This window comes from Lytechinus variegatus, chromosome 3 (assembly GCF_018143015.1).
Source record: "Lytechinus variegatus isolate NC3 chromosome 3, Lvar_3.0, whole genome shotgun sequence".
Taxonomy (NCBI): domain Eukaryota; kingdom Metazoa; phylum Echinodermata; class Echinoidea; order Temnopleuroida; family Toxopneustidae; genus Lytechinus; species Lytechinus variegatus.
In genome coordinates this window covers 69,448,029-69,475,318 of record NC_054742.1, presented here as the reverse complement: position 1 = coordinate 69,475,318, position 27,290 = coordinate 69,448,029, and the positions used below count along the sequence as shown (strand labels likewise).

The following is a 27,290-nucleotide window of genomic DNA, read 5'->3' as shown; positions in this document are numbered from 1 at the left end:
TCGCAATCTCCCCATAATAAGTTGTTCAGAAACTATTTAATATCCTTATATTGGCTCCTGTAAAACAGTGTTAATGGGTCATTTCCCCAGTACCTTATTTCATTGATCAAAAGTTATACTCCTTTCAAGGTGAAAGATCACTTGTTTATTCATCTTCATAACATTCAGATATTATAACTATGCATTACCAAAAATATGATGGATGTTTTATTGGTATCTTGAGGATTTTATTATAATAAAATATGTCCAGTTGTATTCCTTTCATAATTGCATACATTTTTGACGAGATGCTCATAGGATTTCTCTTCAATCTCAAATAGCTGTTATTTGGGATTTTCTGAAATGAATAATGTTACTTGAATGGTTTGTGATGTAATGAAAATTCCATAAACTTGAAAGTAACTTTAAGATAATTATTTTGCTGTCTATGATTGTAAATGCTGAAAATATGTATTTTGTAAAATGCTAATTTAGATGGAAAATTGCTGCATTTTTATTGTATTCAGAAGCTAATGTGATGCCAATATTTAATTGAATAAATGTACTATGCACCTTGATTGAAATTTGTAGCATTGTTTTATGTTGGACCACAAAAACTGTTTGAAATAAGTTCAAGCCATCATGAAGTTAACAAACCTGATCCACAGATTTATTAGTACTAGCATGATTGATGAAGCAAACAAAATTTAAATTACACTTCAAATGTTAAAGCAAAAAATAATGCTTTGTAATAATCCCCCACCTAGTGTCGTTGGCCCATATTCTGAAGTCAGGTTTTACGTTGTAGTTTAATTATGGGAAGCCAAAAGTATCTAATTTTTTTATCAAGTTGTATATTTCTTATGTTTACTGTGCTTTTTCCTGATTCATCGATGGTGAAGGCAATCATCTATTTATACTGTCTAGACAATTATATGAATGATTTGAGAAATAAATGAGCTGAAATATGATATCTCTACTGTAAGTGATTTATGTAACAATTGGCTGTCCATAGTTAAACCACAACTTTAAACCCGACTTCAGAATACAGGCCCATTATGACTAAATATTAATTTTTTTTCCCCCAATTAGACACGATTTTTCTGAAAAATAGTAAAGAAAAATGAATTGTCTAGGCAAGAAGAAAATTCTGATTTTAGTAGGAAGAATATCATGTAATATGATTTCATTTAACCCAACTTATCAGGGTGATCTACCCCATCACCGTCTTCACTCGAGCAAGCTGCAGCACATGTTACCAGGCTCCTTAGTCAAGAACTTTGCATTTCATCATCTTGCTCTGTACTCTCATCCATTCCTTCCTCTTCATCTCTTGCTTCATCTTCTCCGTCTGTCTTGTTCCGACGTTGTTTAACCTTTGGCCTCTGGAGAAGATAGATGCAGGCCTTGAGTCCTCCGTGGTTTATGAAGTAGACATGTTTCTTGCGCCATATGTGGTGGCACCGCTGCAGGGTCTGATGGGGGATAGAGAGATATTAGATTAAATAAGTGAGAGATGTACAAAAGATGAAATTAGTGAGAATAAAGTGATTGCATAAAGGGGGTCGGATGTAATATTTTATGTGGGACTTTTCTGCATAGTACAATGTAAATTTTATTTATTTATTTACCAGTAGACAGCGGCTTGATCACATCGCATTCGAGAAGTTCTAGCCAAATTCTTTAATGTTCCTATTGTGTGTGACTGACATGATGGCACAAGCCAACTTTTAACAGGCCGGTATAATGCACCAGAGATTTTTGAAGCCCAATATCCACCTTGTTAGGTGCTAAAGGCGCTCCTATAGGCGTCTGTCATGAGCGCCTATTGGACTAATGCAATCAAAGTTCGGACAGCACACGAATCAAAATTTATTACTTAACACATACCACATTAATATGGTAGTACATACATGTAGTTTTAAAATAATAACTTTTGGATTGAACTAACCTGAACCATACATTTCTTGTCTTGTGTTAAGAGCACAGCACGGCCAGTCCCAGGCCGACAAACTCTGGCCATCTCTTCTAGGCATTTATGATACAGAGACCAGTTATTCCTTCTGCTACCAAGCCTGCAATAATAATAAGGATGAACAAATATTAGTCCCTAATTTACTTGGTGCACTTATCAGGGAGGGGGGGGGTTGTGTACATAATTTCATGAGGCAAAATTAGAGTAAAAAATTCAATGGGTGATTTCAAGTTTGGTGTTGCGAGCATAAAAAGGCAGGTGAACAAAGCTCCGACACCAATTTGGCCTCTGCACGAGAAATGTATTATTCAAATTATCATCGTACATAGAAAGCCAGTGCATTAATTAAAGAATAAGCATTATTTTTTAAAATATATAAATGATTTGTAGTCGTCTGTAAAAGCTAATTTTACTGGGATGTTTCATTGTGTTCGCAAGCTTGAAATTGCCAACATCGAACTTGAAATCACGATTTTCACAATGGGGATGGAGAAATTGCACGTAGATCATCTGCACCAGCTGGGTTCAGCAGATGACATTCAGCATCAGCCTTCAACAATCCCAACACCAGTCTGATTTCAAGTATGGTGTTCTGGCTGGTATTAGAGCTGGTGCTAACACCAGATTTCAACACTAATCTACTGATAAGAGAATATCAGTTTACACTGACCCCTTAGAAAAGGAAGCTGAAAAGGGAAGCTAGAAAGAGCATTTCAAGGCATAAACCAAAACATATTGAAAAATTTTTTCGCATCATATTTCTAATCCCATTTCCTCATTGGCACTTTAAGATAAGGACTTATGCTACGCCAACAGTTTGAGGTCATAATTAAATACTATCTGATAACTTCCTTACTTTAGGAACACTAGGGGAATAACCCTATTATTGATGTTCAATGATAGCCAAAATTAACTTGTTACAATGCCTCTATCATGTGATCACATTGAACACCATGCTCTGACAGGCTTGCCTGTATTACACAATCTAATATTTAAAACTAAGATGAATAATTTTTTCAAAGAGAGAAAAAAAAAATTGTACTAAATGTAGGCTTGCTGACCACAAATGACCTTGATTTGTTTCATTTGTGATATCCAATAATCATCTCGTATAAAAGCTTTATTATCAGTTTTAAAGTTTTTGACTCCCAAATGACCTCAAATTCATCTATAACCACTACTACATGTAGGGACTTGAATCAATTTCCAACATTAGTCATAAGAATTCAAAATTTTGGATACCATAAGAAGTTCTAATGAAATTTAAAACATTGATTAGCCTGTTTCATATTTAGGAAATGACATTCCAAAAACATAACCTTGTTTTTACAGGCAAGACACTCACTCATATATCTCATTGAATTTGTAAATGAAACCTTGATTGAAACAAAATGCAAGATACACTGCATGCACTTTACACCTCAGTTTGATTCAAATCTAATTAGCATAAATTGCTTTTGAGTTGAAAACGCAGCCCACTAGCATACTATCACCTATTCATGCCAGCCGAAAAAACAGGCTGACATAAATAGATAATAAACAAGGCCAGCATAAAGGTTAACTGGGGGTTATGGTATGTTGTAGAGTCTTGTGTTGTGCATGTTTATTGTTATGTTGATGTGCATAGTAACATCATCATGTATCACATGACTAGTCACATGTTCTGTTACATGTGTCTCTCTACACTGGCCTTGCTTGCTCACTGCCTCCAGTCTATGAGCAAGCAAGTCCTTCCTTATATACTCCCAACAAGTGGCAAGGAAACTTTTTGACAGTTGAAGAGGAAACCACCACGTCATGGGTTAGCTTCCAACATCTCATGCATAAACATGATGTGTGACAATAGACTTTTAGTGATATCATCCAATTGGCAGAGGGAAAGTGAGAATCTTTTATCATGCATTCATGAATACAATTATGTAATCAGGAATTCATTGCATCTATCTCTCCTCAAAAAGACTTGGTCATTATGACCAATTCAAAAAAGGTATTCAAACATCAAACCTACAATGGCCTAAAAAAAATTGCAAGAAAACCACCTGTTGTTTCTTTGAATGTCAATGCTTCGTATTCTTCCATTCATAAAGGTTCTATCTATTGAAAGTACTCAAAGGAAAATGCAGGATACAGAATAGGTGCATCAATAATAGTGGGACACTAAACCTCAATGAATGGGATAATTCATGACTGTTGCTAGGTTGGACAATGGCCCGCATTCTCACACATCATACATACCTTTGATACAATGATAAAATGAAAGAATGGTGACCTAGATCTCTCCATCTGATACTTCATTCATAGATTAGCCATTAACCCCCTACCCAAGATAGCTTGAACATTGTTCATTGAAATGTGTATCATACATACTCAACAGGGATATGCTATAGGGCAACAGGAGTGACCCCCCCCCCTTCCCCCTCCCATGATTCTTCATGAAGTGAAAGAAGGGGTAAAAATTTTATTTCAAAGGAGGGGAAGAAGAAAGATAGATCTATGTCATACGCACAGTGGCGGACCGTGACCCGGAGGAGACAATAATTGGAGGGGCACTGTATTCTTTGTGAATAATGCTGTGCCCCTCCAATGCTTTGTCTCCTCCGGGTCATGGTCCGCCACTGCATACGCATGTATTACTCTATTACCCATTCAATTGTAAAAATAATTGTCAACTCGTCCACTGACTCTAATTTAATTGACCTTTTGCCCTTGATCATGTGACCTGCAACTCATCATGCCAAATAATAATAATAATAGTCAGTTCTTGTATAGCGCATAATACATTATGAATACATCGCTATGCGCTGCCAAAGGACTTGGATATTATATGATTAGTAATACTTGATTACCCGTACAGTTATGATGACATTTGACGAAAACCTTGGTTAAGATTTCAATGTTGATGACACCTTAACCATCGCCTCAGTTCACGTTTCATGATTGGATAGTGTTCTCAAACAGTAGTGGACCGTGACCCGAAGGAGACAAATGATTGGAGGGTCACTGTATTCTTTGTGAACAATGCTGTGCCCCTCCAATGCTTTGTTTCCTCCGGGTCACGGTCCGCCACTGTTTGAGCTCAATCATAGAAGTTGGGTTTCCTTTTTTATTGATACACCCCCTATATACATGTAATGCTGCACTCCACCCAGGTGAGGTGAATGGGTACCCAGAAGGATTTATTCCTTGACACTTAAGTGTCGATATGGCGGTGTAGCTACAGCCGGGGTAATAATGTGATACCAAGTATCAAAGCGCAGTTGATTATATGCATATAGTAATTGCATTATGTAAATAGATATATCATTATATATTTAACCTAAACTTACCTTTTTCCAAACGGCTGTCGGCATCAATAGAAATGAGGAATAAAAAAAGACTTATTAGATATGTTCATGATGATATAACTCATTAAAACAAGAGTGATGATATAAAAAGAATATATTGAAAATGTGTGTATACATGTATGGTCCATGTACTGTGATATACATGTAAACAATCTTACAATTGATCTGTGTAAGAACAAAATCTTCCTATCAATCTTCATGACTCAATGGACTGTCCCACCAGAACATTTTAGCCAGTGTATCATGTCATGGTTAATATGGCAAGCCATTTTACCTGGATTCTTGAAATCATAAAACGGCTTGCCACACAGACGTCGACATGCACTGGCTAAAATGTCCAGGTATAACAGCCCCTTTACATCAATCCTAAGATTAAGATTGTATCTCTTCGCATTGCAGGGCAATGATAATATCAGAAAAAAATTAGTCCATAATATACTGATACTCCTTTATTAAGAGGAAATAATATACTGATACTCCTTTTCTAAGAGGAAATATTAATAGTTTCATTAAAAGTAAAAAAGAGTTGTTAGGTACTGAAATGACATCAATGATGTCATTGATTCCAGCATTTTTTATTGATAACAAACTTAATAAAACAACGTAATTGAATTTCAAATCTATGGATGCTTCAACAAGGAAATATTGAGGGTCCTAAATCTATACTTGGCATTACATAAAATTGAGCTCAGAAAACTCAACAGAGGAAAACTGATGGAACTATTGTAAATTTCAAATATTTAACTAGCATTTAAACAGCCCTAGACACCGTTCTTACAATGTTCCTAAAACTAGTTTACTGGAATCTAGTTTAGTGGAACTAGTGTACAAGTGTAACGCGCAGTGAGAACGGTCGAACCGGTCTTGGAAGCAATCTTCCAAACCAGTTCGGAAAACCACCTCACAGTCACAATGTAGTTTTCAAGATCGCTTTGCCTCGTTAAACTGGTTTTAGCGTGAGGACAGGAATTGATTTTCGCACATTTTGAGCACGCTACTCCACACGACAGGTGTTGAATGCCTATGCTACGAATTACGAGTTGCTGAGAGCAACAAGATCGTTTTATGTGAAGTGATTTTGAAAACCACTTTCGTGTGATCAAGTTGGAACGCTAGCAAAGTGATCTTCCAAACTGGTTTCCTGAATTGGTTTCGAGAAAACTCGTTTTTGAAAGCGTAAAGATAACAGCCTCCTAGTTGTAACGATCTTAAAATGAGCTCAAAGAGAATGCAATAAATTGACCACCAAAGTGTTTGCATGTATAAATAAAAAAATATGAGCTATTAATAGCTCAGGAAGAAAATGCGTATTTGCTGAGAAACAAGCAAAATAAGCACAGAATTCCATCAATGTCGGGTATTTTTCGAAGCAATATTAATACACTGTCCCACATATGCTTTTCCGTGTAAGTGATCATCAGAATTATCGGTTTCAAGCTAAGATTTCATTTCATTTACAAAGATAAGTTTAAATTATTGAACCAGATCTAGATATACAAATATTATTTTGACAACCTTGATTTAAAAGATTTTCTTGTGAAATAATTGTTTGCTGCAACTTCTATCTTTTACCTTTTAACTATGATCCAAGACTGATCCTGACTTACATAATAATAATATAGGGTATCTATATTGCGCTCTTATCCACCTTGTTAGGTGCTCAAGGCGCTCCTATATTACCCGGCTAAGCTACGCGTTCATAGCGCACACTGCTTTTTAAGGAATTATTTCCTATCGGTACCCATTTACCTCACCTGGGTTGAGTGCAGCACATTGTGGATCAGTTTCTTGCTGAAGGAAATTATGCCATGGCTGGGATTCGAACACACGACCCTCTGTTTCAAAGTCCGAAGACTAATCCACTGGGCCACAATGCTCCACTTACTAATACATAGGATCATTAAAATCAGGAAATCAAATACACTCTATAAACCACTACTTGAACATGAACTATTACAAGCAATAATAATAATCAGCTTCTAACCATGGATGCCTCTGCCTGAATAAACAAAACTTAAACCGCAACGCCCACACAAAAACAAAACCCAACAGAAGGGTGAGATGGGGAAATAGAAATAAATATTGAACCTGACGTTATCTGCATTTCCTCTCATGCATGTATTGATATTTGTGAATGAATGACATTATTGCTGTCAACAGGAAAAAGGACTTGATGTAATCGATGCAGTTCATACAAACTCTGTAGGGGGTCTTGATGGTATTTTGGGGTCAACCAGAGGTCGTTCAGCAAAGTCATGTTGATTTCGAGGGTGTTTGTACAACACACTAAGTCCCACATTCCAAACTTGGGTTTAATTCAAACCCTGGTTTAAAGTCTTGGTTTAACCATGGAGAGCCAATGGGGGCACAATTGTGCTCAAAAGTTAGTGAACCCCACAAAAAAATGTGCTCTTTCAAGCTAAGAGTTGAATGGAGACAACAACACTACAATGTTCGGCGAGACCAGAGAAACAAACTCTATTGCATGTAATATTTTATTACCTGACTTCACAATTATATATCTAAAACATGGCAGAATTTGGACGCTTTAAATACATTAATTTCCTGGTGGGATTCACTAACTTTTGAGCACCGCTGTATGTCACCCACATTGTTCACAATTGTCTGGGAATGATTACTGAATAGTTTTCCTCATTATGAAAGCAAAAGAAAATAAAATAGTTAACATGAAACATATACAATATGAAATTTTTTTTCTTTTTGATCCCCATAGGTTTAGCACAGAGTTTAATAGACCGTGGTCTAAGTTAATTCTGGCTTCAGAATATGGGCATTACTCCACAACATTCAATGACAAAAATATATATTAGCCAATCAAAATCATTGTTGCATCTACACTGTTCAAAATTCTCATCAGTATATCCAATCAGGTTGGTGTGAAAAAATATGCAAATGAACCCTTTAAAGAGGCACCATGTCTCATGAAAATAGAATTTTTACAGATTAAGAAATTGGATTTCTAAAGTCTAAACCTCCAAGTATACCCAAAACGCATGTTGATTAAATCAAAGAGAAACAAATTAGACAAGAATATCTGAGCATTGAAAATTTCATCAAAATCTGATGCAAAATAAGAAAATTATGGAAAATTTAAAGTCAACATATTTTCATATAACAGTTCTATTCATTTCTGGGCGGTATGCAAATGAACAAGTCAGTAATGTCACAAACTGTCTCCCGTCCTTTATTTTACCACATGAAACCAGGGGGGCGTTTCATGAAAGGACTTGTCGGACATTTTATCCGACAAGTACAAGTTTATCCGACAGTTACCATAGGAACAGTGCCTCTCAGCCAATTGGAATCAAGGAAAGATGTCAGATATGACAACTTTTTGGATGAAAATATTAATGAAACGCTCCCCAGATTACTGGTATTACATGTAAAAATTTTGAATTTTCATAGATTTGATGATAAAGAGGGTCTTCCAAAATATCACAATCAATAATAATGATCCATGAGGAATTGGTATAGGAAATAATGGAATTGTTCATTTCAATGAAATTCAGTGTTCTGCTTGTTCGATTTCAATCTGCTTATTTAAATCAACTTCATGTTGGGGTAGGCTCGAACTTTAAGAGGATAAAGGATAACACTTTAACCATACTGGATGCATTCTCAATTTAAAAAAAAAGGAAACATAATACATATCCAAATTTCAAAATCTCCCTATTTGAGGAAATGTTGTGAACTCACCAAATCTGTGACAAAAACATCTACTGAGGCAGATTTTAGAGGTAGATTGGTTACATCCCACTGTAGAACATCGTTGTCAATATCAGGTCTGTTAGAGCAACAAAGATTATCACCATTATCCTCACCATGTTCATCATCAAAATCATCAACATCATCATCACCATAAAGCATAAAACATAATCATTATCATCATCATCATCCTCACCCTCCATTATTATAATCATCATCATCATCACCATCTTCATCACCATTGTCATCATCATCATCATCCATTTTCATTTAATCAACTTCATCATCACCATCTTCATCATCATCACCATCATCATCACCATCATCATCATCACCATCACCATCATCAACATCACCATCATCATCATCATCACCATCTTCATCATCACCATCATCATCATCACCATCTTCATCATCACCATCATCATCCTCACCATCTTCATCATTCCCATCTTCATCATCACCATCATCATCACCATCATCATCATCATCATCATCCTCACCATCTTCATCATTCCCATCTTCATCATCACCAACATCATCACCATCTTCATCATCATCATCATCATCCTCACCATCTTCATCATTCCCATCTTCATCATCACCATCATCATCACCATCTTCATCATTCCCATCTTCATCATCACCATCATCACCATCATCATCATCATCCTTACCATCTTCATCATTCCCATCTTCATCATCATCATCATCACCATCTTCATCACCATCAAGCAAAAGGCAAAGAAAAAAAGCAATTGCTGCTTTTTATGCTTTCGGCCCAATGTCGTCATCATCATCCTATCATTGATGGTCAACATATTTACCGGACAAACTCTCACCTTTCTATACGATCACTTCTCCTTCTTTCAGATAGTGAATCTAAGTTAGCTTTTGTTCTTTCTACTGCCACATCATTCATATCTCCAGCAACGACGTGGCAAGATTTCCAATCTAGCAAACCCTGTTACACAAATAGAAAATGAAAGTTATAAATTTTACAGTAACCCTTCAATATGAAAAAGACAAATATCCTCAATGTAATCATCACCTGGGCTCCGTAACACAAAGATTAGCGATCAGTCGCTAAATGGACTGACCAATCAAGATCAATATTAAACGCGCATCTAGTTCAAAGCACTGACCAGGAACCAATCAGAAGTGTTCTTTCATACTTGCTATTCATCGCTAAGCTTTGTGTTACGGGACCGAGGAGAGCATTTCTTGAAACACAAAGTCAATCACTTTTACTGACTTGTCATTTATAAGCGACAACAAATCATTGGCTCAATGAAAATTGTTTAGTGAGAAGCACTAACAAGATCCTTCATGACACACTCCATTGTTTTATCATAAGAATTACTATATACCTCACACTAAGATTCTATCACTGATTGTTCAAACAAATCTACATCATGTGACATGCTACAGTCCCGTCTGTCATTTTCTCTGGGTTTTGACTTGCTATCAATTTCTTTTATCATTCATGTGGTAGGACAGGTGAACCCTTGAGGGTAGGGCCACGACGAGAAGCTGTTACTACGAGCAGCTGCCTGCTGCTAGGTCAGGTCCATGCCGTCCCGTGGAGGTTGACCAGCAGCAGTGCAGTGCATTTATTAAGAGATCTCGAGAATCAACTTAAGACAAGTTTCACCAATGGTCCTAAAGTAACACCAATAGCCTTTGAGTTTAGATAGATCTTTGTGATTGTCAATGAGGCATGCAAAAATATTTGGACTACTCTGTATTCAGATGATGGTGGAAATCATCACTCCCTTTCCAAACCAGCCCTTCTATCACTCCTCTGCCAAGGCATGGGCTGATAGAAGGAACGGTATGAAAAGCACCTCAGGAATACACAGTCATCCTCAAGAGCAGCATATACCTTACACCCGCATTATAAGGTGGTTCTCCATTAGCCGAATTTGCTAAATCTCAAATTCTAGCCTATCGGCATTCCAAAATATCAATCCTGAGATTCCAGAAACTTTTTTAATCTAAAATTCTCTATCAGCCCAAGTAAAGAGTATATGCAATGGTCTGAATAGTTTATATGAAGTCAAATCCTGAGTGTGTCTTAAAGTTGGAATTCGCGGGAAATTAATAGAAATCGTGAAGAGACTGTAATAGGATTGTACCGTTAATTTTTTTATGAAAAGAAATAACTGGTAATCTTTGTTACAAATGATCTAAAGATTATTCGACTTGAAATACACCCCTTTCATGAATTTGTAGATGCAGATTTAATGCTGATTATTTCAATTCATGAAAAGTTGAGGACCAGAATAATACAGATAATTGGAGTGCTGCTATTAGAACGTCTTTGATCCGTACTCAATCTCATATGTGAAATCATAAATCGGATTCTAAAATAATTCCTGATTTCATGAGCGCAATTTTTATTGCTAGGTTTGTACTTGTTCCTGTTTAAGGGTGAATTCACAATAGAGGTAATAGTTTGCTGGATGACATAACAGTGGGACAAAATAAAATGACTGCTGATAAAGATAGTCCAATGACATCATGTAGGGTAGTATACAAAGAAAGACATGAAATATTATTACTCATACCATATATCTAAGTTTTGACAAGACGTGTAGGTCCGAGTCAAAGAGAGGTCTAAGGTCAAGCTTTTACCTTTAAATGCCTACATCCAAGGTATTAATTCAAGCCTGTACATGTAGAATGGAGTCAAACTGCCAATGAATCTCAAACGGCATGGATACAACCCAAGGGATGTGACCTTGTAATTAAGTCACTATGATACAGCTCAGAGCTCCAAACATAAACAAGACACAAGATTACCCTGTAACAAAGGGTAAAATATTCCAGGATTTTGCTCAAGATGTCTGATATAGAGTTTACTATAAAAATATATTGACTGGATCTACTTTCAGGGAACAAGAGAAAATGTTGCCCTTAAAAGGACCATAATTGTCCCTGTCAAAAGACACAGGGACAATATGATTCTCTTGTGGGCAATATAATCAATATTCCCCTCAAGACCAGTCAATATTATTTAGAAATTTACCTCAAGAGGGATACCACCTACACCACACATAGGATCAATGATAACTTCTCCTGGTTGAGGTTGAGCCATTCTGAAGAAAGAAGAAATCAGTAAAGCACAATTATCATACCCAACGAAGCAGCTTATAGCTCAACTTTGTTTCCAGTAAAATGTGAACAGTTTGTACAAGCCATGTTTTAATTAAAATCATACAACAGTGATTTTATGGAACATATCACTGCCTGGGTATCACTACCTACTGAGAAAAATAGAGAAAGAAAAAAAAAACACTTTAAGCTCTTATCTCAATCAAAAAGACACACAAATATTCTGGTTGTGAGATAAAGTATGGAAGAAACTGTTTCAAAGGGAAAAATATTGAATATAAAGTAAATGAGAATTTAGGGATAACCAAAGAAGGATGAAGGATGGCCACCAGTAACGTCCTTTTTAATACTTACAGGCATGTGCAAAAAATGCCCCAAATTGTCATCATGATAGTAAGAAAACGAGTTGTGCAATAACCATTATATAAATATAACACCTGGAAAGAAAAGAATGTGGTCCCTCTCTTTCCTCATTCACCATAATAATAATATATGTGATTTGTAATGCGCCAAATCCACTTGGCAGAGTGCCCAAGGCATAGTGAAAGAAAAAAAGAACAAAAGAGAAAAGTACAAATATAATAGTAATAGATTTAGGAACAATTAAGAGCAAGAGGCATTGAATAGACGAGTCTTAAGGTAACCATCATTGTCAAAATTGTCAAAATGATAGTAAGAAAATGAGCTATTTATTAATCAGTAAAACAAAGTCAACACCTGGAAAGAAAAGAATGTGGTCCCTCTCATTCGCCATCATGTCGCTTGTCAGCCCTCATGAAGTTTATCCCATTCTATCCTAAGATAATAGTTGACCATTACCTTCAAAAGTAACTAAAAAAAAAATCTTTTCAATTTGGCAGGTACTAGGGGTCCTCATACAAGAAACAAAATACTTCACTAACCGAAGCATGCAGTATGCGATAGTCGACTTGAGAGTCGTTATACCAAAGTGAGTAATGTTCCTTCTGTGCATGGATTCCTTGGTCAAGCTTATGGACACCATGGTCGAGTCCTCCAGGATATTGACCACCACCTCAATGTCATAGTCCTTCATCTTGACGGGCCATCCAAAGGTCTCATTGATCAAACTACCCACTGCTGGGGCAACGTCCCGAGAGTTGAATTTGTGTTTCTCTCCTGTTCGTGTGCAAGTCACTCGGAATGTTGGACGGTTTACAGTGGTTGTCGATTCTCCTTGAGGAACTTCTCCTGATGCTAATGCTTCAGATGGAGTATCAGCAAGAGGCACTTCCCTCAAAGATGATTCCTTAGGAGGCACTTCTCCAGGACTGTCATCATTCTTGTCCTTGATGCCAACCTCTGGTGTTGTCTTGGCATCTACGTATTTGGAGGATGCAGAGGGTAGTTTTCCAGGAAGAGGGTCCAGACAGAGTTCAGACTTTGTGAAATGTCTCCAGGTGTCCAAGGCTAACTTCCAATTGCTTTCAATGATTTTCTTACATAGGTCATCAATAACTTGTTCCTTGAAGAAAAAAAAATCATGTGAATATTGCTTAATCTTTCTTGACTTTGTATTATCATTATGATGAGTCCCAATGATAAAGCATCTATGATAAAGCATCTATTATTTTCCTCAATTCAATTCAAATTGAATTCCTTTCTATTTGGGTGTCCTACTAACCTAGCTTTTGCTTTTATGACATCCTAATCACTGAAACTACCTAAAAATATTATTGTTGTCCATGTATGATCTGTATGTGTATTCATTGATTTGATTGAATAAAACAGATTGAAATTTGCTTTAATTGGATTTAAGAAATTTACCATTTTTTAATTTTTACACATTCTCACTAGATTTCCAACAACAATATAACCTTGATAAGAGAATGATTTATGAGAAAGCAGAAAAAATAAGAGAAACTGAAAATACACCAGCCTAAAATTTATTTGTAATTGTCATTTAGAAGAAAAAATATTTTTATTTCAGAAATAACAACGAGACTCAAAATTGGTGGTTTGACAGGTTGATTAAGATAAAAATTTGTGCTTTTTCTGCAAAATCTTTGATAAGTGATTTTCCATTATTTTCCACACAAAATTGACAAGTTATCTGTCTTGCTTTTCCAAAAATAATCTGTATAATTTCCAGGCTTCATAAACCCACGACCTGAATGAACCCGACAAAGGTAAACAATGTCTAATGGTATAAACATACAACATCCTACCTAGACAACAGCTGCCTGAATTGAACAAGGTCATGACCCATACAGATAAAATGATGAATATGTAGACAATGTTTACATCAAACGAATGACAAGGATACAGATTGTAAGCTGAATGTAGAATTTAAATTGAAGACCTTGACTGGACTTTGACATTTATACAAAATTTCAACTTGTTGGGTATATTTAATTATCATTTATATACAGCGTTTTAGCCATACATTTAAAAAACATTATTTGGTCTGCATCAATTGTAATTACATCAAATTTAAATTGCATAACACAAGAGTGTGATTCGCATGAAAATTGTCATTTTGGACTAAAAGTTGAACCAATTACCATGATTTTATACAGTAAATTTGGCAAAATTTCATCCAAACAGAACATTCATGGTCAGTTACATCCCACATCTTAAAAACAAAGCCCTGAGTTTTAAAAGTCAAGTTATGATTTTAGGTAATATTGGAATATTGCTCCCTTTCTAAATTATGGAGCATTCAACTTAAATATTGGTGGTTTAGGCATAGACGTTCATATATTTGACAAATGTATGCAGCTTTGGGCTTTGCAAACCTGTAGTCCATACACCAATAGAGTACTGAAGTGTGACGTTACGATAATATAATAATATATTATACTGATTTATATAGCGCAGAAACTATGTGCATATATTCTACTGCGCTGTAATTTAGAGCTGGTGAAATGCTTGAATACAAAATTAGAAAAGGGGGTAATGAATGTATGGGAATTATTTGAACAGATAGGTTTTTAAGTTTGAACGTTTCTACTGATGGACAGGATCTCACTACATACGGCAAACCATTCCATAACTTTGGGGCTGCACAGGCAAAAGCATGATCTCCCAAAGTTATCTTTGTATTACGAGTAGGGATATGAAGAAGCAAATTATCATGTGAACTACGCAGGTTGTGAGTGTCTGAACTTATCTTTGTAAAAGCTCAGAAATACAAATGGAGGCTTGGCCACTTAGTGCCTTGTGTACAATCAACAAAAATAACGATGCCATGACAACGAACAGGCTGGTTCTAAACAGAGTCGCAGCTGACAATCATCTGTACACAGTTGTGATGTGTTTTGTCCCTGGTTGTTGCCATCATTTTGAGAGTCATAACAGGGCGCTGTTTCATAAAGCTGTTTGTAGATTAAGAACGACTTCAAGAATGAAATCCTTCTTGTGGTAAATGGTATAATGAATTGGCGATAGTTTAGCGCAAAAGAAAGGGTCATCAGTCGTTCTTAAAGTCGCTCCTAACTTACGAACAGCTTTATGAAACGGCCCCCGGGTTCATTTGTTTATAACCAGTAACCCAATAAATTGATTAATCAATTAGTTAATTAACTAAAAAATTTCTATTACCTTCTCTTGGTGTAAATCTACATCACTAATATTGTTGAGAACAACCGACAAGTTATCCACTGACCTCAGTTGAGTAGCCTGCATGAAAACAAAAAAAAAAGATTACCAGAACATTAAAATAATAATTTCAATATCTATTGAAACCTGCAAACAGTTGATAAACATGACTTGTCCTTTTTCAGAAAGGTTAATTAAAAGTATAAACTCGCTCTCACATGAATTATTATATGCATATTATTCATGCAAAAAGTGCTTACAATGTCCACTTTCCTGGTCGGATATTGAAGTTTCAGGCAGCTCGATCTTCGCGCTCGCATCAATTGTTTGGTTGATACATCCACCCTCTTCATGGTTACAATTGAGTTTTCAGGTTGAAATATAGAATTATTATAGAGAAATGTACTCTTAAATGGATCACTGCTAACAGGTCTTTTTGCTGGCCAGTATATTAAAATTTTCAGCTCACACTTTGCGCTCACATGGATCGTTAAGTTAGATATGGCGTAATACCCCCATGATGATTACAAAAGCTGCCTACAATGTTCAATTTTCAGGGCTAAATGGGTAAGCTTACCCACATATCAGGTCGGGGTTGGAAACGTTTCCTGACATATGGGTAAGACTTCTTTTTACATTACCTGACGAAAGGGTAAGCTTACCTTTGTATCAGGCCGGTGTTGGAAACACAATACCTGACAAAATAGGTAAGATTCACGACCATTTACAACATACATGTATACTATGGACAAGCACACCTGCAATTATAGGCAAGGCTTCACGTCGATTTACCTTACCTTACAAGGTAAGCTAACCTATATGTCATGTCGGGGCTGGAAATACCCGACAAATGGGTAAGGCTTCGATTTACGTTACCTGACAAATGGGTAAGCTTACCTATATGTCAGGTCAGGGTTAGAAACGTTACCTGACAAATAGGTAAGGCTTCAATTTACGTTACCTGAAAAATGGGTAAGCTTATCAATATGTCAGGTCGAGGGTGGAAAGGTTTCCTGACAAATGGGTAAGGCTTCAATTTACATTACCTGACAAATGGGTGAGCTTACCTATATGTCCAGTCGGGGGTGGAAACGTTACCTGACAAATAAGTAAGCTTACCAATATGTCAGGTCGAGGATGGAACATTACCTGACAAATGGATAAGGCTTCGATTTACGTTACGTGACAAATACAAGCTTACCAATATGTCAGGTCAGGGGTGGAAACATTACCTGACAAATGGGTAAGGCTTTGAATTACGTTACCTGATAAATACAAGCTTACCAATATGTCAGGTCGGGGGTGGAAACATTACCTGACAAATGGGTAAGGCTTTGATTTACTTTACCTGATAAATACAAGCTTACCAATATGTCAGGTCCGGGGTGGCAAACATTACCTGACAAATGGGTAAGCAAAGGCGCCGGAAGCGGGGGGCAGGGGGGCACTTGCCCCCCCAAATAAAATTTTGGGGGGGCAAAACGACATCATCCTGCCCCCCCCCCCAATGTGCCCCCCTGAAAGTAGAAAAATGATAAATTATTTAAGGACAAAAGTAAACGAAGGCACTTTTCTGCCTGAAAATTGTCATTTCCATTGTCAAAAATAAAAAAAATTTGCCCCTGACGGGGCAAATACATTATCATAGTAAGCCTCGCGTCTTTTGACGAACAGTTCCTCTGTGAAACATACCTTTGATAAGCCCCTTTTCCATCTTATTACAGTGTGAAAACGTTTAACCTTTAATGAATACATTTCAGACTAAAAGCGAATGGCCAATTGATAGTGGTCCACCAATTATAAGGTTTATAACTCTATGATGCTGGCTGTGTCGTCTAACAAACGCGCGGTCGCCCAGAAACGCTCAGACCGGACCCGATATCACTAACGCGCGTGAACACTAGTTACTCGAGCAACATATGGAATCTATGTGATTGGTGATTGATTGATTGATTGGTGGTGATTTTTTACCTGATTGCTAAGAAAGCATGAATGCTTGTAAGCAAGCAACCAGAGGACTGACGGCTTTAATACGGTCCTCTCCGAAGGACCTGGTACTGAGGATTAATGCCTTATCAAAGGGCACTAGCGCACCAAGTGGGAATCGAACCGGGTCACCGGAATACGAATCCCCCGCTCTACCGACTGAGCTATCGCGCCTCCATATGTCATAGCTGTCAAGCCCAGAAACCATAACATCTCGAGAAACTTGTTTCAAATATTTTATTAATACAGTGATAACAAGTCAGTGCCCTAAAGAAAATATCAAGGTCATTTCAACTCAATATAGACATGTTATCAGAAAATTACAAACAGAATAATCATGTGTAGAGGATTATAATTTATAATTTGTGAAAACGGTGAATCCCACTCCAAAGCAACTTTGAGATAATGTTTAGACATGAAAAAAATAAAATCATCTGTGAAAGTGTCTTCTTGACCGGACTCATATTATCCGAGATATGAATAAAATGTAAATAAAGAATATAAAAGAAAAAAATGAGCGTTACAGTACTGCTCTACTACAAAAAAAAAATCTTAAGATATTTTCCTCTATTCCTTTTCATTGGCATGATTGGAAGGCGTTTTGTCTGATACTATTTCAGCTCATATGATATAGCACTTATATGTATTTTAGATTCCAAAACTTCTTCCCATTACCTGTTACTAATCAAATCGAGATGGCAGCTATGTTCTCTGGTTCATCCCAGCTTTTGTTATTCATGGACATTTGCAAAAAAACAAAAGAAAAACAATCCGGAGTGGGTGGGGCTGCAAGACCTAAATTTTCGAAGAAACTTAAGAGCGAGGGGGTTTGTGATGGAGGAGCTTTTGCATTTTCTAGAATAAAATTGAAGGATTTCGTTCACATTTTTCGGTGAATTTTTTGAATTTTGCCCTCTCGATCGGCGGCCCCCGGCTGCGTACGGTCATGTTTGTCATAAGTCTTTAAAAGGCCTATATTACATTGGTTTGAAACAATTTCGTTTGCAATAAGGCTCGTCATTTGCTGGAACTGGCACCCTGATCATGAAGAAACACCATTCTGGGTCAGAAGGGAGGAAGCAGAAGGAGCAAAAAACTCCAAGACTGTTTAATAACCTTTATAGTCCATTTTTACACAAAGTCCTTACCGGGGGGGGGGGGGGTCCCACAGCCTCTCCCACTCGATCGTTTCGGTATCTCACACTGTCAAAAATTTGTGCCCCCTTCGGGATTTTGCCCCCCAAAACTGAAAGTGTTCCAGCGCGCCTGTGGGTAAGGATTCGATTTACGATACCTGACAGATAGGTAAGCTTACTAACATGTCAGGTCATGGTTGGAAACATTACCTGACAAATGGGTAAGGCTTCGATTTATGTTACCTGACAAATACAAGCTTACCAATATGTCAGGTCAGGGGTGGAAACATTACCTGACAAATGGGTAAGGCTTCGATTTACGTTACCTGACAAATACAAGCTTACCAATATGTCAGGTCAGGGGTGGAAACATTACCTGACAAATGGGTAAGGCTTCAATTTACGTTACCTGACAAATGGGTAAGCTTAACTATATGTCAGGTCGGGGGTGGAAACGTTACCTGACAAATAAGTAAGCTTACCAATATGTCAGGTCGAGGATGGAACATTACCTGACAAATGGATAAGGCTTCAATTTACGTTACCTGACAAATACAAGCTTACCAATATGTCAGGTCAGGGTTTGGAAACATTGCCTGACAAATGGGTAAGGCTTCATTTTACGTTACCTGACAAATACAAGCTTACCAATATGTCAGGTCGGGGGTGGAAACATTACCTGACAAATGGGTAAGGCTTCAATTTACATTACCAGACAAATACAAGCTTACCAATATGTCAGGTCCGGGGTGGCAAACATTACCTGACAAATGGGTAAGGCTTCAATTTACATTACCTGACAAATGGGTAAGATTACCTATATGTCAGGTCGGGGTTGGAAACATTGCCTGACAAATGGGTAAGGCTTCCATTTACGTTACCTGACAAATACAAGCTTACCAATATGTCAGGTCGGGGGTGGAAACATTACCTGACAAATGGGTAAGGCTTCAATTTACATTACCAGACAAATAAAAGCTTACCAATATGTCAGGTCCGGGGTGGAAACATTACCTGACAAATGGGTAAGGCTTCAATTTACGTTACCTGAAAAATGGGTAAGCTTACCTATATGTCAGGTCGGGGTTGGAAACATTGCCTGACAAATGGGTAAGGCTTCGATTTACGTTACCTGACAAATGGGTAAGCTTATCTATATGTCCGGTCGGGGTTGAAAACGTTACCTGACAAACAAGTAAGCTTACCAATATGTCAGGTCGGGGTTGGAAACATTACCTGACAAATGGGTAAGGCTTCGATTTACGTTACCTGACAAATACGAGCTTACCAATATGTCAGGTCAGGGGTGGAAACATTACCTGACAAATGGGTAAGGCTTCAATTTACGTTACCTGACAAATAAGTAAGCTTACCAATATGTCAGGTCGAGGATGGAACATTACCTGACAAATGGATAAGGCTTCGATTTACGTTACCTGACAAATACAAGCTTACCAATATGTCAGGTCAGGGTTTGGAAACATTGCCTGACAAATGGGTAAGGCTTCGTTTTACGTTACCTGACAAATACAAGCTTACCAATATGTCAGGTCGGGGGTGGAAACATTACCTGACAAATGGGTAAGGCTTCAATTTACATTACCAGACAAATACAAGCTTACCAATATGTCAGGTCCGGGGTGGCAAACATTACCTGACAAATGGGTAAGGCTTCAATTTACATTACCTGACAAATGGGTAAGATTACCTATATGTCAGGTCGGGGTTGGAAACATTGCCTGACAAATGGGTAAGGCTTCGATTTACGTTACCTGACAAATACAAGCTTACCAATATGTCAGGTCGGGGTTGGAAACATTACCTGACAAATGGGTAAGGCTTCAATTTACATTACCAGACAAATAAAAGCTTACCAATATGTCAGGTCAGGGGTGGAAACATTACCTGACAAATGGGTAAGGCTTCAATTTACGTTACCTGACAAATGGGTAAGCTTACCTATATGTCAGGTCGGGGTTGGAAACATTGCCTGACAAATGGGTAAGGCTTCGATTTACGTTACCTGACAAATGGGTAAGCTTATCTATATGTCCGGTCGGGGTTGAAAACGTTACCTGACAAACAAGTAAGCTTACCAATATGTCAGGTCGGGGTTGGAAACATTACCTGACAAATGGGTAAGGCTTCGATTTACGTTACCTGACAAATACGAGCTTACCAATATGTCAGGTCAGGGGTGGAAACATTACCTGACAAATGGGTAAGGCTTCAATTTACGTTACCTGACAAATGGGTAAGCTTACCTATATGTCAGGTCGGGGTTGGAAACATTGCCTGACAAATGGGTAAGGCTTCGATTTACGTTACCTGACAAATGGGTAAGCTTATCTATATGTCCGGTCGGGGTTGATAAATTTTACCTGACAAACAAGCAAGCTTACCAATATGTCAGGTCAGGGGTGGAAACATTACCTGACAAATGGGTAAGGCTTCGATTTACGTTACCTGACAAATACAAGCTTACCAATATGTCAGGTCGGGGTTGGAAACATTACCTGACAAATGGGTAAGGCTTTGATTTACGTTACCTGACAAATACGAGCTTACCAATATGTCAGGTCAGGGGTGGAAACATTACCTGACAAATGGGTAAGGCTTCGATTTACGTTACCTGACAAATACAAGCTTACCAATATGTCAGGTCAGGGGTGGAAACATTACCTGACAAATGGGTAAGGCTTCAATTTACATTACCAAACAAATGGGTAAGATTACCTATATGTCAGCTCGGGGGTGGAAACATTACCTGACAAATGGGTAAGGCTTCGATTTACGTTACCTGACAAATACAAGCTTACCAATATGTCAGGTCAGGGGTGGAAACATTACCTGACAAATGGGTAAGGCTTCAATTTACATTACAAAAACAAATGGGTAAGATTACCTATATGTCAGCTCGGGGTTGGAAACATTGCCTGACAAATGGGTAATGCTTCGATTTACGTTACCTGACAAATACAAGCTTACCAATATGTCAGGTCGGGGTTGGAAACATTACCTGAAAAATGGGTAAAGCTTCAATTTACGTTACTTGACAAATGGTAAGCTTACCTTTGTATCAGGCCGGTGTTGGAAACACAATACCCGACAAAATAGGTAAGATTCACGTCCATTTACGACATATATCATGGACAGGCTCACCTGCAATCATAGGCAAGGCTTCGCGTTGAATTACCTTACCTTACTAGGCAAGCTACCTAGATAACAGACCAAGATCCTGTATGAGTATAGGCTTAGCGTCAATTTATGGTGATAGGGGGGCATTTTAAGTTCTGGGGGTTTTGGGGGGAGGGGATATAATGAAGATATACTGTATTTTGCTAATGTAACTTTTGATATCCAGTGCCTTAATTACATGCATTACATACATGCAGTTCTTAAGAATCCCAAATAAAATCCCAATCTAAAAAAATATGAAATTTCAGTAACAAACTCCAAACGTACAATAAATGCTGCACTTTATTCAAAATCCACGTCCTTTTCGCCAAAATTTGCAGAGTTGTAGAGGAAGGTATACCTAAGATGTACAAACATAAAAAAATAGGAGTTCATGTGTTTTTAAACTATCAGCATTTTTATTAGAGCAAATGTGATTTTTAAAACACCAATAATGCACCGAATGCTTTGTATCTATGTGAAGAAAAAATCAAAACCACTCTACCATTTATTCAAACTCGGGGTAATAGTCATGATTCTTGGCAACACTGCAGAGTAAAGTATTTTGAAATTGTAGAGATTTTTTTCTGAATAGTCTATGGAATAATTCCATTTTTATTTTTATGAAATAACGCATCGCATCTGCAGTTGAAGTGCAGAAGATGAGAAAAATCAGCTCATAAATCACCTGTTCATCCGTTGTGACGTCAGCGCGCGAAGTGTAAACTTTGCGCAGATCATAATGCGCACAAACATAACTGAGGTCTGAGGAGATCATTTGGGTGTGGAAACGACCCACAACGAATAACAACATAACTGTGGAACGTCCTTAAATTCATTTTTCCGTTTTGGTGCATTTCAGACCAAAACAGAATAATAATCTTTATTTTGGTACAGCTCTTTTTATATGAAATAAAAAAAAAAAATTGATGAGCCCCATCGGGGGGATTTTACATTGTTAACCCCTAATGTTAATGGTGGCTGCAAGATAGCGAGCTGGCTGTATACAAGGAGAAATTTAGAAAAAATAAAAATGTTCAAAAACTCATGGAAAAAGACGGCTGCCAGCTGTATGTAAATGTTAATAAAATTTGACAAACAGTAACAACATGACTAACTTGCATAAGTTGTTCAGTTTTAAGGTGACTGAACATGATGTAACGTTACGCGTAAAGCAGAATGTAAACAATTATATTCATATATTATAAATTTTATTACCAATTCCATTACCCATACCATACCCGATACCTTTTTAATGTCCTGTGCAGGAAGCTCAAATATGATTCGTCCTCTGAATTTCTTGACGGTTCTTGAAAGGGAGCTGGAACCCAATTTCTCAACACATTCTTGGTTGCCTAAATGTTCTAGACCTGTATTTATCGTTGCACATACTGTAGCAATGTTCAAATCTTCTGATTTTTCCCCCATCTTTATTAGTATCAGGTGAGACCTGTCCAGAATTTTAACTGCGCTGTGCTGACGTGACGTGCATGCATGCATGTGTGTAAAATCGATTGCGTAATATTCGTATGGATGCGTTCAAACGGAAATGAAAAGGGAAAACTGTTTTATTTATTTCATTTAGGCCTAGGCCAACATATAATTGGATTAATTAAATTTATAAACTTAATCATTTAAACAAAAGGAACTACGTGTATGCAACAGTATTTACCAGTCGTACTGAATACGTGGCTGTTATTTTTGTTATCCAATATTCGCAGGGTGACCAGATTTCACAAAATGAAATACGGGACAATCGACAAAAAAGATAAAAAAAAAAGAAAGCTACACAGTGTTAGACTTGTAAAAAATATAAAGAATTGGAAAGGAGAATAAAGGAGAGAAAGAAAAAACGAAAGAAAGCGATAAATTGAGAAGAAAGAAAGAAAAAATGAAGGGGGAAATGAACAAAAAAATAAAGAAAAAGAACAAAAGAACGTTCGAATGAAAGAAGGCTGAAGGAAAGATTAAAAGAATGAAAAAAGGTTTCCATCATTCTTTGATTTGAATATAGATTTGAATACAGAAAAAAAGAAAAATAAAGGAAGGGAAGATGAATTAGAGTGTGAAAGAAAAAAAAGAAAGTAAGAAAAAAGGAGGAGGAAAGAAAGAATTAAGGAAAGAAAAATGTTTTTTTCATTCTTTGAAAGAAAGAAACACACAAAGAAAGAAGATAAACAGGAAGGGGGAAGGAAGGAATAAAGAAAGGAAGGTAAAGAAAGAATAAGGGAAAATAATCAAAAGGAAAAATAAAATAAAGAATGAAAGATAGAAAGGAGGAAAGAGAGGGAGGAAAGAATGAAGAGATAAGAAATTGAAAAGGAAGAAAATAATGGAAGGAGAAAAGAACGAAAAGAAGAGGAAGGGAGTAGGAAGCAAATAAAATTTTTAGGAATGAAAGAATGAAGGATCTAAAACCTAACCCTAACCCAAGGGAAATTTGATAAAGAAGGCAGGAGGAAAGAAAGAAAAATGAACAGAGAGAGAGAAAGGATCAGGAAGAAAGATAGAGAATAAAGATAGATGGAACAAAAAAGGGGCAGGCAGAAAGGATAGAAGGATGAAGAAAGAAGGATAGAAAATGAAGATAGAGTAAAATGTTCAAACTTCAAGCAAACAATGAAACAATCCAATCATCTTACAAAAATCATAGTGATATTTTATGCTTTAGAAATGAATAAAATTTCAAAGGGAAACATTGTCAAATTAAAAATTAAATGAAACATCGCAGTATCATACACAAGACTCAAAACGAACCTGAAACAATAAGATCTAGTTAAAATGAAAACTCGATAAGTTTTTCCCCCGATTACATCTACAAATCAGTAATCTGAGAATCCATTATACAATTATACAAAACTTCCGTCGATTTTGTGATTATTTTGGTTTAGAAAATTGTTTATCATGTCATTGTTTGCACCATTGAGAATCTGCTCTGATCCTAAATGCCTATAACTAGTAGTTATCGATTTTATTTGTTGTCTCTGCTTTGTCATCTGTTGGTTATTTCATGAAAATTCGTCACTTTCAAATGTTTTAACTATATTTGTTCAATATTCTGAAATACGGGACAAATAGATGTCCCGGGAAGGGTTTGTCGGGACGCCGGGACAAAGGAGCAAAATACGGGACGATCCCGGGAAATACGGGACGTCTGGTCACCCTGCGTATATTCCCCAAGCACACGTACGCATGGATGGGAAACTATACACACTGACGCCACAGGGGCAGCAGATCAGGTAACAGAGTTAGGAAATAAAGATTATCCTTAAAGTTGCAGGAGAAACACAACATTTGGGAGTTCATAGCTCTACAACTAACCATTCAAAGAATTAGCCTTCAGCTTTAAATCGACCAAAATAATGTAGGGGAAGGTGGGGAAAGTTTAGAATAGATTAAGTTGAGCCACCACCCCCGTTCATGAACGAGTCAGACATTGTGGTGGTGTCATGTATTGATGAACCATTGCATAAATGAACACTTATCCCCAACACAATGTTTTAAAATTTGAAACAAAAAGTACTTTTTCGAGGAAAAACTACACATTTCAGCCCAAAAAATGGCCACACACGTTTTTAAATATAAAAAAGAAATAAGAACAATATTGCTAGTCCAGGTACGTATGGATTCTCATTTCTAGCTGTCATAGTCTTTTACATGATGGATGCATACGAAATCTGTGGATGGGGCAAGTTGAGCCATTTGAAATCATTTTTTTTCATAGGTGACAATGATTTTCAGTGTGGGGGTAGAAAGTTATATATACAGGTGAAAAATATTTCATAAGTATTGAATTCAAAGGCAAGGTACTTATTTCTACAAGACCAGTCATATCACTTCTAACACGCAAAATAGCTCATGGATATAATTCCTTCCCCTGACGAGTTTCAAGTACTTTGAAACAAAAATCGAAAATGGGTAAGGGATTTATTCATGCCCACAAGCCGACACCCCCACTCGCCCGGCCCCTCAAATTTAGGATCAAATTGGCGACCACCTTTTTTTAAAGATGAAATCAATGACACCCTCTAATTTTTGACGTCCCCAAAATTAAGAATGACAATTTGCTCCCATTTAACTCGGGGGCAATTGGTACTCTTCAAGTTCAAATTGGAAATTTCGTCATCTTCCACATGTGGCAATTTTGTCTCCATTCTTCAAAGTTACCCCCTTTTCCTTCCTCTCTTCTAACTTTCTCTTAATTCTCTCTTATTTCTTTCTTTCCTGCCTTTTCTTTTCATTTTCCATTTTATTTTTCTCTCCATATTTCATGCTTTTTTTCCTTTTTATAAATTTCTTCCTGTTTTTCTATTTCTGTCCTCCCCCTTTTTTCTCTATACCTTCTTTTAATTCCTATTCCTATTTTGACGTCTCTTTCGTGCCATTTTTGCGCAATAAAATGCCCCCTCACGAACGGGTACTGTGATGCCACTTTCTCCTGAGGAGGATCCGTTTCAAGTGTTACCAAGTGCATTTTCTCGTAAAATGTGCTATTTTTACCGCTAAATGCCCCCCTCTCAAACGTATTCTGTGCCTTTTTCACCCGATGATCGAGGAGGACCGGTTTTAGGTGTTACCAATAAGTGCCATTGTTTTTTACCGAAAAATGCCCCGTGTCAAACGTGTTCTGTGCCCCTTTCACCTGAGAATGACCCGCCTTTTATCAAGTGCCCCATTGCCTTCTTGTAAGTGCATGCCCTTTCTCGAATCAGTGCCCCTCGCGGACGTTTTCTGCGCCCCTTTTATAGCCTAGAAGGATTTGGGATTTGAGTATTTGTGTGTGTGTGTGTAAAATAGAGCGAGCGCAGCGGTAAGAAGATGTAATTCCATCATCAAAATCAGTGCGCGAGCCGATATGTATATTGCATAATAACCTACCCCCCTTCTAGCCAATATATGAACAGAGTTCGATATTTTTATTTTTGATGTAAAAATAGTTTTGTTTCTGTGAATAAACTCCATGATAACCTAAAATCATCAGTTACTTGGTCATGTTTTTTTATTTTTTGTATAAGTATCATTACTTTCCATTATCATTATATTAGCCTCACAAATTTACTTTGAGTGTTAATCTTCAAAGCAATCCTGATTTTTTTTACACCATATTATGGCAAACAGTAAGGGAAAAGATTGTTCGCTGCATAAAACCATTTTTTTTATATTGATCTCGAAAAGGGTACAGCTTGTTAGCTAGTGGGAAAAAGTAACTATAAGAATACATGATTTATCTAATGTATTTATTTGTGTTTTGGGGATATTTTTATTGCCATAATCCACATGCTTCATAAATTT

The 27,290-nt window shown here is 37.0% G+C and overlaps 1 protein-coding gene across 1 annotated transcript; it reads right to left on the bottom strand.

Moving 5' to 3' along the window:
* Positions 1-997: 997 nt before the first annotated feature.
* LOC121411798 (THUMP domain-containing protein 3-like) lies at positions 998-23,475 on the bottom strand. Its single transcript, XM_041604655.1, has 9 exons — positions 23,247-23,475; positions 15,703-15,780; positions 13,044-13,624; positions 12,056-12,125; positions 9,867-9,988; positions 9,016-9,103; positions 5,281-5,294; positions 1,931-2,054; positions 998-1,454 (listed from the first exon to the last, which is right to left on the bottom strand). Exons 1-9 carry the CDS (start codon positions 23,424-23,426, stop codon positions 1,251-1,253), a joined length of 1,461 nt encoding a protein of 486 aa, XP_041460589.1. The 5' UTR covers positions 23,427-23,475; the 3' UTR covers positions 998-1,250.
* Positions 23,476-27,290: the final 3,815 nt, after the last annotated feature.

Coding starts and splice junctions, on each gene's coding strand:
- LOC121411798 (XM_041604655.1), bottom strand. CDS start 23,426: ATGGGGGAAAAATCAGAAGATTTGAACATTGCTACAGTATGTGCAACG. Junction 13,625..15,702: donor TAGATTTACACCAAGAGAAG/GTAATAGAAATT, acceptor TTTTTCTTCAAG/GAACAAGTTATTGATGACCT. Junction 1,455..1,930: donor ACAAGAAATGTATGGTTCAG/GTTAGTTCAATC, acceptor ATCCCCCATCAG/ACCCTGCAGCGGTGCCACCA.